Below are 11,156 nucleotides of genomic sequence, written 5' to 3' on the forward strand. Positions count from 1 at the left end.
GGTGTTTTGTGGGGGGGAGGGGGGTGTCTGAGCCCCAGTGTGGGGAGGGGGAGAGCGTGGGGACAAGGAGTTGGGGGGAGAAGGGGACAGGGAGGTCGCACGTGGGGGGGAGAGCTGGAGGTGACATTTGGGGGGAAGAATTGGGGACAAATAGGTGACATTTGGGGACGTGGGAGAAGCGGTGTGGGGACGTAGCAGCTGGTGGTGCCGAGCACGGAGGACACGGGCCGGTGGCACCACCGGGGGCATTTTTGGGGCAGAAAACCTCTATTTGACGTTAGTGGGTTAAAAAAAAAATCAACTTGTTGGTGACATCGTTAAGGTTTAGGCTCTTCTTTTCCTGTTGTGCTTCCAAATCACCCCAAAAAGGGGGTTCCATCCTGAAGATGTGAGGGCGGCCCGATTAATCTTTAATTTTACACTCAAATCCTCCTGGTTTTGGCCCCAGGTTTGGTGGGGGTTTTTGGCCCCAGGTTTGGTGGGGGTTTTTGGCCCCAGGTTTGGTGGGGGTTTTTGGCCCCAGGTTTGGTGGGGGTTTTTGGCCCCAGGTTTGGTGGGGGTTTTTGGGCCCAGGTTTGGTGGGGGTTTGGCCCGATTTGGTGGCATTTTGGCCGGTTTTGGCCCGACTTGGTGGGGTTTTGGCCCAATTTGATGGGTTTTTGACCCAATTTGATGGGTTTTTGTCCTGAAGGCCGAGGCGGGGAGATGCTCTGCACGGCGGTGGTGATGGCGGGGAGCCTGGCGCTGACGACGGCGGTGGTGGCTCACGCTTATTACCTCAAGCACCAATTCTATCCCACTGTGGTTTATCTCACCAAATCCAGCCCCAGCATGGCCGTAAGTTCATTAATTAGCGGCGGGTAATTAATTTGCTTGGTTGGAGGAAGGGGGGAAGGAGGAGGTGGGGTGGGAAAGGAGCCTCCTCCGGGGGCGGGTGGGAGCTCTGGTTGTGACCCACTTCTGCTTTCGCCTCGTTTTCCGTTTAACGGCCCCAAAAACGCCGGGGACCCCCCCGGGGAGAGCGAGTGGCTGCACCAGGAGAGGGGGGAAGGTGGGAAGACGCCGCTGCTTCCTCTTCCTGCCTGTGAGGGCAACCCCAAAACGGGGTTGGGAGCCAAGCTGGGACCCCATCTCTGCCTCCTCCGTCCCCTGGGACCCCAAATTACACGGGCCGGTGGCACCACCGGGGGCATTTTTGGGGCAGAAAACCTCTATTTGACGTTAGTGGGTTAAAAAAAAAATCAACTTGTTGGTGACATCGTTAAGGTTTAGGCTCTTCTTTTCCTGTTGTGCTTCCAAATCACCCCAAAAAGGGGGTTCCATCCTGAAGATGTGAGGGCGGCCCGATTAATCTTTAATTTTACACTCAAATCCTCCTGGTTTTGGCCCCAGGTTTGGTGGGGGTTTTTGGCCCCAGGTTTGGTGGGGGTTTTTGGCCCCAGGTTTGGTGGGGGTTTTTGGCCCCAGGTTTGGTGGGGGTTTTTGGCCCCAGGTTTGGTGGGGGTTTTTGGCCCCAGGTTTGGTGGGGGTTTTTGGGCCCAGGTTTGGTGGGGGTTTGGCCCGATTTGGTGGCATTTTGGCCGGTTTTGGCCCGACTTGGTGGGGTTTTGGCCCAATTTGATGGGTTTTTGACCCAATTTGATGGGTTTTTGTCCTGAAGGCCGAGGCGGGGAGATGCTCTGCACGGCGGTGGTGATGGCGGGGAGCCTGGCGCTGACGACGGCGGTGGTGGCTCACGCTTATTACCTCAAGCACCAATTCTATCCCACTGTGGTTTATCTCACCAAATCCAGCCCCAGCATGGCCGTAAGTTCATTAATTAGCGGCGGGTAATTAATTTGCTTGGTTGGAGGAAGGGGGGAAGGAGGAGGTGGGGTGGGAAAGGAGCCTCCTCCGGGGGCGGGTGGGAGCTCTGGTTGTGACCCACTTCTGCTTTCGCCTCGTTTTCCGTTTAACGGCCCCAAAAACGCCGGGGACCCCCCCGGGGAGAGCGAGTGGCTGCACCAGGAGAGGGGGGAAGGTGGGAAGACGCCGCTGCTTCCTCTTCCTGCCTGTGAGGGCAACCCCAAAACGGGGTTGGGAGCCAAGCTGGGACCCCATCTCTGCCTCCTCCGTCCCCTGGGACCCCAAATTTGCAGCCCCAAACCCCTCCTTCTGCATCCGCTCGGCACCGAAACGTGTTTTTGGCTCCTTCCCTTCCTCATTTTTTTTTCCTCCTCCCCGGCAGGTTCTCTACATCCAGGCTTTCGTGTTGGTTTTTCTCCTGGGGAAATTTATGGGCAAGGTGTTTTTCGGGCAACTGCGGGCGGCGGAGATGGAGGTGAGTGAGGAAGGGTTTAAATTGGGCACCAGGGACGGGCAGAGCTGGTACTGGGGGGGGTCTGAAAGGATGTGGGGGATACTGAGGGATTTGGGGGGGATTTTGTACTTCGAGAGGTGGCTCACGCTTATTACCTCAAGCACCAATTCTATCCCACTGTGGTTTATCTCACCAAATCCAGCCCCAGCATGGCCGTAAGTTCATTAATTAGCGGCGGGTAATTAATTTGCTTGGTTGGAGGAAGGGGGGAAGGAGGAGGTGGGGTGGGAAAGGAGCCTCCTCCGGGGGCGGGTGGGAGCTCTGGTTGTGACCCACTTCTGCTTTCGCCTCGTTTTCCGTTTAACGGCCCCAAAAACGCCGGGGACCCCCCCGGGGAGAGCGAGTGGCTGCACCAGGAGAGGGGGGAAGGTGGGAAGACGCCGCTGCTTCCTCTTCCTGCCTGTGAGGGCAACCCCAAAACGGGGTTGGGAGCCAAGCTGGGACCCCATCTCTGCCTCCTCCGTCCCCTGGGACCCCAAATTTGCAGCCCCAAACCCCTCCTTCTGCATCCGCTCGGCACCGAAACGTGTTTTTGGCTCCTTCCCTTCCTCATTTTTTTTTCCTCCTCCCCGGCAGGTTCTCTACATCCAGGCTTTCGTGTTGGTTTTTCTCCTGGGGAAATTTATGGGCAAGGTGTTTTTCGGGCAACTGCGGGCGGCGGAGATGGAGGTGAGTGAGGAAGGGTTTAAATTGGGCACCAGGGACGGGCAGAGCTGGTACTGGGGGGGGGCTGAAAGGATGTGGGTGATACAGAGGGCTTTGTGTGGGGGATGCTGAGGGATTTGGGGGTGATTTTGTACTTCGAGAGGCTTTTGGTGCCATTTTGGGGGACATTTTGCACCCTTTTGGGGGGCATTTTGCACCCTGAGAGGCCTTTGGTGCCATTCTGGGGGGAAATTTTGGAGCCGGAGAGGCCTTGGGACCCGTTTTGGGGGGGGATTTTGGAGCCTGAAAGGCCTTTAGTGGCATTTTGGTGGGGAATTTTGTACCCTGAGAAGCCTTAGGACCCATTTCTGGGGGGGAGACTTTGAATCCTAAGAGGCCTTTGGTGTTTTTTGGGGAGAATTTTGAATCCCAAGAGGCTTCTGGTGCCATTTGTGGCGATTTTCAACTCTGAGAGGCCTTGGGTGCCACTTTTGGGGGGGATTTTGGACCCTGAGAGACCTTTAATGCCATTTGGGGGGGAGGATTTTGGACCCTGAGAAGCTTTGGGACACATTTTTGGGGGGAAATTTTGGGCCCTGAGAGGCCTTTGGTGCCATTTTGGGGGGGCATTCTGTACCCTGACAAGCGTCGAGACCCGTTTTGAGGGGGGGATTTTGAATCCCAAGAGGCTTTTGGGGGATATATTGGAGCCTGAGAGGCCTTGGGACCTATTTTGGGGGGGATTTTGGACCCTGAGAAGCTTTTAGTACCATTTTGGGGAGAATTTTTGAGCCTGAGAGGCCTTTAGTGCCATTTTGGAGGGGATTTTGGGCCTTAAGAAGCCTTGGGACCCATTTTTGGGTGAAGATTTTGAACCCTGAGAGGCTTTGGGTGCCATTTTCGGGGGGGAATTTTGAACTCTGAGGGTCCTTTTTGGTTCTGTTTGGGGGGGACTTTGAACCCCAAGAGGCTTTTGCTGCCATTTTTAGGGGAGTTTTGAACCCTGAGAGGCCTTGGGCGATGGTTTTTTGGGGAGTTTTGAACCCTGAGAGGCCTTGGGTGATGGTTTTTTGGGGAATTTTGAACCCCGAGAGGCTTTTAGTGCCATTTTTGGGGGAATTTTGAACCCCGAGAGGCCTTGGGCGATGGTTTTTTGGGGAATTTTGAACCCCAAGAGGCTTTTGGTGCCACTTTGGGTTGAAAAATGGGGGGTGAAGGCTGGGGGAACCCCCCCAAACCCCTCACTGTCCCCCCCCTCTCCCTCAGCACCTCCTGGAGCGCTCATGGTACGCCGTCACCGAGACCTGCCTGGCCTTCACCGTCTTCAGGGACGACTTCAGCCCTCGCTTCGTCGCCCTCTTCACCCTCCTCCTCTTCCTCAAGTGCTTCCACTGGTTGGCCGAAGACCGGGTGGACTTTGTGAGTGCTTCCTGGGAACAAAAACGAGCCTAAAAAAGCCTTTTTTGGAGAAAAACCTCAACTTTTTCACTTTTTCTCCACTTTCTCTTGCAGATGGAAAGGAGCCCCAACATCTCCTGGCTCTTCCACTTCCGTATTGTCTGTGAGTATCTTGTTTTTCCCCTCTTGCCCGGCCGCGGCTCGTTAGCGTTTGGCTCGTTACCGTTTGGCTCGTTGCCGGCAGCTGCTCAGGAGAGATAATTTGGGCACCTCATTTGCATACGATGGGGGGAAGAACCTGCTGCAGCCGAGCGTGCGACCATCGGGGCTCGATAAACCTTATCGGGGCGGCCTCGTTAAGGAGGGAGCGCTAACGAGGCTACGGAGGGAGGGGGATGGGGTTGTTGGGGGGGTTTTAACGAGCTCCCACTTTTCCGGGTGGGAAAAATAAGAGGCAAAATATATTCTTGCTTCCGGAGAAGGGGATTTAGGGAGGTAAAAATCATCTTTTGAAGGAATTTGGAGGGGTTTTGGTGAGACACGAGGACACACGACGTGGCTTGAAGCAGAGAGGGCTTCAAACGAGGCAGCCTCGTTAGTGGGATGCGTTAATTCAGCCTTTCATTAGCGCAGAGCCCTGTAGCCCCTCCCTGGAAATCAAATGCTTCTCAAGAATCCTGCTTTTCTGGGTGCAGCCCCTGGAGCTTTAGGTTTTTGGAGGTCTCCCCCCAACTTGGAGGCTCGTTATCTCCTCTCCTCGTTATCTTTTCTCCTCGTTATCTCCTCGTCCTGATTCTTTTCCCCTCCCTGCTGCAGCCCTGATGTTCCTCCTGGGAATCCTGGATTTCCTCTTCGTTAACCACGCCTATCACAGCATCCTCACGCGAGGAGCCTCCGTCCAGCTCGTTTTCGGCTTCGAGGTAGGACACGGAGGTTCCTCAGTGATGGACAAACCTCCACGTCCCTTCCCCAGGATGGACAAACGGCTCCTCGGCCGGTTCCTCACACCCTGCCCTGCTCTTCCTCCCCGCAGTACGCCATCCTCATGACCATGGTCCTCACCATCTTCATCAAATACGTCCTGCACTCCATCGACCTGCAGAACGAGAACCCCTGGGACAGCAAAGCCGTCTACATGCTCTACACGGAGCTCTTCACAGGTACGTTCTCCTCTTCCTCCCCCTTTTTTTCTTCTCATCCCACCTGATTTTGAGGTTTTGGGGGGGCTTTCCCATCTGGGCGTGGTCCGATAAAGCTTGATATGTGGTTATGAAGCTCAATTAGCCATCGATTAATGAAGACATGACGTATGGGTGGTGCTCAGCAGCACCTGAAGGTCTCGTCCATCTTTGTTAATGAACTGGATGATCTCAAGGTGCTTTGTTGGTGGCACCAAACCAAGAGGAGTTGGCTGAGTCTCCACAAGGTCACACCACTATCCAGATAGACCTTTTCCAGCTGGAGAAATGGTTCAAGGAGAACCTCATGAGGTTCAGTGAAGGGATGGGCCAAGTTCAACAACGCCCAGCACCAATATATGCTGGGCAATGGTTGAACTGGGGGTTCTGGTGGACACCAGGTTGAGCACAAGTCAACAATGAGGGCCAACGATGTCCTGAGAAGGTTTCCAGCAGGTTGAGGGAGGTGATTAAAGGGTGGTGAGGCCACACCTGGAGACCTGAATCCACTTCTGGGCTCCCCAGTCCAAGAGAGACTGGGACATAGTGGAGAATGTCCAACAAAGGGCCATCAATGTGGTGAAGGGACTGGAGAGGCTCAGAAAGCTGGGACTGGTTGCTCCATCCTTGGAGATACTCCAAAGTTGTTGGGTCCTGGTCTTGGAGAAGCAGCTCTTGGTGACCTTGGAGGTCCTGTTGCTCCTCAACCAACCTGTGGTTGTCCAAGGATGGGACCAGATGACCTTGGAGGTCCCATCCCACCTCAACCAACCTGTGGTTGCCCAAGAACATGTTGACTACATGACCTTAGAGGTCCCATCCCACCTCAACCAACCTGTGGTTGCCCAAGAACATGTTGACTACATGACCTTAGAGGTCCCATCCCACCTCAACCAACCTGTGGTTGCCCAAGAACATGTTGACTACATGACCTTAGAGGTCCCATCCCACCTCAACCAACCTGTGGTTGCCCAAGAACATGTTGACTACATGACCTTAGAGGTCCCATCCCACCTCAACCAACCTGTGGCTGCCCAAGAACAAGACCCTGATGTTCTTCTTTTCCCCAGGCTTCATCAAAGTCCTCCTCTACATGGCCTTCATGACCATCATGATCAAAGTCCACACCTTCCCGCTCTTTGCCATCCGCCCCATGTACCTGGCCATGAGGTGAGTTGACTTTGGCACGTTCTCCGGTGCTGCCACGACGTGGACTTCATCCCACCAGTTCCTTGTCTCCTTCCAGGCAGTTCAAGAAAGCGGTGACGGACGCCATCATGTCCCGCCGGGCCATTCGCAACATGAACACGCTGTGAGTAACGCAACGAACGCCCTTTTCCACCCCTTCTTGGACATTTCACCACCATCAGTATCTCCTCGGTGGTTGCTTTGTTGCTTTTGAGGTGGAATCCACCTAAAAAAGACCCAAATTTGAAGAAAAGGCCTCATTTGCCACATGGGAAAGAGGTTGAGTAGGACCTGTAGGGTGATGGTGTCATTGATATCTCAAGCTCCTCCTGCCAAATACTTGCATTTAACCAAAAATCTGGTGGATGATGGCGAGGAGAAAAGGTTGGGGGGTGGTTGGGAGGACCTAGAAGTCCCGTTGCCTTCTCATGTCTCCCTTGAAGCCCTAAAATGGTGGGAAAATGCATTTTTTTATGGTGTTTCTCACCAAATTCCCCTCCTGGTGCAGCTACCCCGACGCCACGCCGGAAGAGCTCCAGGCCATGGACAACGTCTGCATCATCTGCCGCGAGGAGATGGTGACGGGCGCCAAACGGCTGCCGTGTAACCACATCTTCCACACCAGGTGGGTTCTCCCTCCTCACCCCATAATTTTGGCATTTCTAGCTTTTGGTTTTTTTTTGGTCTTCCCAGTTGGGTGGTGGGGACACACCAGTTCCTCTTGCTGGTGGGTCTTTGCCATCAAGGATGTCCCCTCTCCTCCCCAGCTGCCTGCGGTCGTGGTTCCAGCGCCAGCAGACGTGTCCCACCTGTCGCATGGACGTTCTCCGGGCTTCCCTCCCAACACAACCTCCTCCTGACCCACCAGAGCCAGCCCCACAGCCCCCCCAGACCCCCCAGGTCCCTCAGCCCCCCAACTGTGAGTCTTCTTTGGGTCCTTCCATGGTAGAACCGGTGCCACCAACCACCGGTGACCCGTTACCGGCGGAACAATGAGGGTTTTGGGGTTGGGGTGTGACATCCCCTGGGGGGTGGCAGCTCTCACCACCACCCTCTTCTTCTTCCTCCCCAGTTCCCCAGGGGATCCTCCCCCCATTCCCACCAGGAATGTTTCCCTTCTGGCCACCGGTCGGTCCCTTCCCACCAGTTCCCGGTGTCCAACCCCCCAACGGCGCCGAAAACGCCGCATCGAGCTCCGGCGCCGCGTCGGGTGAGTGTTCTCCACCCCCCACCAAAAAAAATCCATGGGGTTGGTGCTACCAAAACTGGGTGGGCTCCTTCCTCCCTCCTCCTCCTCCTCCTCCTCCTCACATCCCTCTTGTCCCCGCAGCCCCCAGACCCGGTGACGCCGCCAACGCCGGATCGGAAGCGGCGGCGGGGACGGTGCCGGCGTTTCCCTTCCCCCCTCCCTGGATGGGGATGCCGTGGCCACCTCTTTTCGGTAAGAAAAAAGCAAAGATTTTTATATTTTGGGGGGGTTTTACACCCCAAAAACGTGGGGTTCACCCCCTTCTCTCCTCAGGTTTCCCCCCGATGCCGGTGCCGCCGGCGGGTTTTGCCGGATTAACGGAGGAAGAGCTTCGGGCCATGGAAGGGCACGAACGGCAGAACCTGGAAGCGCGGTTACAGTGTCTGCAGAACATCCACACCCTCCTGGACGCTGCCATGGTCCAGATCAACCAGTACCTGACCGTCCTGGCCACCATCGGGTAACTGGGAAGGGGGTTTGGGGGGGGTTTGAGCCAACGGGGCAAAATCCCAGTTACAGCAAAGCCACCAAAACCCCACAAAAATGGCTTAAAAATTGCTTTAAAAATGCTTAAAAATTGAGTTTGGTGATTAATGTTCCAGATCGACCAGTACCTGATGGTCCTGGCCACCACTGGGTAACTGGGAAGGGGGCTTGGGGGGGTTCAGAGCCAACTGGAAAGATCCTGGTTACAGCAAAGCCCCAAAACCCACTAAATTGCTTAAAAATAGCTTAAAAATGGAATTTATTGATTAATTTTCCAGATCAACCAGTACCTGATGGTCCTGGCCACCACTGGGTAACTGGGAAGGGGGTTTGGGGGGGTTTTGAGCCAACGGGGCAAAATCCCAGTTACAGCAAAGCCACCAAAACCCCACAAAAATGGCTTAAAAATTGCTTTAAAATGGCTTAAAAATTGGATTTGGTGATTAATGTTCCAGGTCAACCAGTACCTGATGGTCCTGGCCACCACTGGGAACTGATTTTGGTTACTGGGAAGGGGGTTTGGGGGGGTTCGGAGCCAACTGGAAAAATCCCGGTTACAGCAAAGCCCCAAAACCCCACTAAAATGGCTTAAAAATTGCTTTAAAATAGCTTAAAAATGGAATTTATGGATTAATGTTCCAGATCGACCAGTACCTGATGGTCCTGGCCACCATTGGGTAACTGGGAAGGGGGTTTGGGGGGGGTTCAGAGCCAACTGGAAAGATCCTGGTTACAGCAAAGCCCCAAAACCCACTAAATTGCTTAAAAATAGCTTAAAAATGGAATTTATTGATTAATATTCCAGATCGACCAGTACCTGGTGGTCCTGGCCACCACTGGGTAACTGGGAAGGGGGTTTGGGGGGGTTTTGAGCCAACGGGGCAAAATCCCAGTTACAGCAAAGCCACCAAAACCCCACAAAAATGGCTTAAAAATTGCTTTAAAATAGCTTAAAAATGGAATTTATTGATTAATATTCCAGATCGACCAGTACCTGATGGTCCTGGCCACCACTGGGAACTGATTTTGGTTACTGGGAAGGGGGTTTGGGGGGGTTCGGAGCCAACTGGAAAAATCCCGGTTACAGCAAAGCCCCAAAACCCCACTAAAATGGCTTAAAAATTGCTTTAAAATAGCTTAAAAATGGAATTTATGGATTAATGTTCCAGATCGACCAGTACCTGATGGTCCTGGCCACCATTGGGTAACTGGGAAGGGGGTTTGGGGGGGGTTCAGAGCCAACTGGAAAGATCCTGGTTACAGCAAAGCCCCAAAACCGCACAAAAATGGCTTAAAAATGGCTTTAAAATGGCTTAAAGATTGGATTTGGTGATTAATGTTCCAGATCGACCAGTACCTGATGGTCCTGGCCACCATTGGGTAACTGGTTTTGGTTACTGGGGAGGGTTTTGGGGGGGGTTCAGAGCCAACGGGGCAAAATCCTACTTAAAGCAAAGCCCCCCAAACCCACTAAATTGCTTAAAAATAGCTTAAAAATGGAATTTATTGATTAATATTCCAGATCGACCAGTACCTGGTGGTCCTGGCCACCACTGGGTAACTGGGTTTGGTTACTGGGGAGGGGGTTTGGGGGGGATTTAGAGCCAACAGGGCAAAATCCTGGTTATGGCAAAACCCAAAACACTCACTGAAATTGCTAAAAAATTGAATTTATTAATTTTCTCCTCACAGGACACCCCGACCCACCGCTCCCCGACCCCCCACTGAGGAACCCACCCCCCTGCGCCCCCCAAGTGGCCCCACGGCCTCCGGCTCCACCGCGGCCACCGGTGAGTGGGGAGCAAAAAACCACCTTTAAACCCCAAATTTCCCATTAATTCCCCCAAATTTTTTACTGGGGGCAAACCCCCACTCCCAGTCCTGCTGGCTCTTCAAACTGGGTTTACCGGTTTGGCTAAATTAGTGCTTTTTTCCCCCTGTTTTGCCCAGACCCCCCCGCGCCGGGGGGCGCCGAAGGCTTGGCCCAGGAGGAGGAAGAGGAGGAGGAAGACGACGGCGGCGCCGAAGGCTCCTCTTCGCTGGACGAACCCGACACGGCCGAGCTTCGGCGCCGACGGCTCCAGAAACTGGCGGCGCCTCCCTCGGACTCACAATGACATCACCAACACCATTTTGGGGCCGTTTGGGGTGTTTTTTGGACCCTCGGGCACCACCAGCCGGATGGATTTATTATTTTTTTTTCCTGCCTTTTTCCCCCTTATTTTCCACCAAAAAAAACCCTTCTGGAAGCAAAAACCGGTCCCCGGCAGCGCCGCCAAAACATTCCCAGCCCCTTTGCCGCGGCACCATGGCAAAAAAAATGAATTTCTTGACTCCTTTTGCCCCGTTTTTCCCCCTTTTCACCCCAATTCTCTACCTCTCCAGCGATGGCCTGTTTTGGGGTAATTCTGCCCATTTTTGGGGTCACCCAGCCCCCCTTTTCGGCGCCGTAATTAAGGACGGGGCGTTTGTTTGATGGCGGTGACCGAGCGGCTCCTGGCGCTGCTTGAAATTGCTCAAAATCACCCGTTTTTCACCCAAAATCTTCTCTGGGTGTTTCCCGCTGCGGAAATGGGGGGGGGGATCAAAGCAGCCCCTCCCAATCGCCACTGGGGGGGGGCAGGGATTTTTGGGGGGCACCCCCCTGGCTTTC

General features: G+C 54.2%; 1 protein-coding gene across 1 annotated transcript in view; it reads left to right on the forward strand.

Annotated features, from left to right (window-relative positions):
* The first annotated feature begins 1,542 nt into the window (after nucleotides 1–1,542).
* Nucleotides 1,543–11,156, forward strand: part of SYVN1 (synoviolin 1) — an 11,421-nt gene continuing 1,807 nt past the window's right edge. Inside the window, exons 1-15 of the mRNA XM_014966562.1 lie at nucleotides 1,543–1,806; nucleotides 2,228–2,320; nucleotides 4,271–4,423; nucleotides 4,517–4,565; nucleotides 5,219–5,322; nucleotides 5,436–5,562; nucleotides 6,651–6,750; nucleotides 6,827–6,892; nucleotides 7,277–7,393; nucleotides 7,536–7,687; nucleotides 7,841–7,978; nucleotides 8,099–8,209; nucleotides 8,291–8,477; nucleotides 10,196–10,293; nucleotides 10,454–10,614. Coding sequence (XP_014822048.1) covers nucleotides 1,642–1,806; nucleotides 2,228–2,320; nucleotides 4,271–4,423; nucleotides 4,517–4,565; nucleotides 5,219–5,322; nucleotides 5,436–5,562; nucleotides 6,651–6,750; nucleotides 6,827–6,892; nucleotides 7,277–7,393; nucleotides 7,536–7,687; nucleotides 7,841–7,978; nucleotides 8,099–8,209; nucleotides 8,291–8,477; nucleotides 10,196–10,293; nucleotides 10,454–10,614 — 1,821 coding nt within the window. The 5' untranslated portion in view covers nucleotides 1,543–1,641. The remainder of the gene's footprint in view (nucleotides 1,807–2,227; nucleotides 2,321–4,270; nucleotides 4,424–4,516; nucleotides 4,566–5,218; nucleotides 5,323–5,435; nucleotides 5,563–6,650; nucleotides 6,751–6,826; nucleotides 6,893–7,276; nucleotides 7,394–7,535; nucleotides 7,688–7,840; nucleotides 7,979–8,098; nucleotides 8,210–8,290; nucleotides 8,478–10,195; nucleotides 10,294–10,453; nucleotides 10,615–11,156) is intronic.

Source organism: Calidris pugnax, unplaced genomic scaffold (assembly GCF_001431845.1).
Source record: "Calidris pugnax isolate Ruff unplaced genomic scaffold, ASM143184v1 scaffold77, whole genome shotgun sequence".
NCBI lineage: Eukaryota > Metazoa > Chordata > Aves > Charadriiformes > Scolopacidae > Calidris > Calidris pugnax.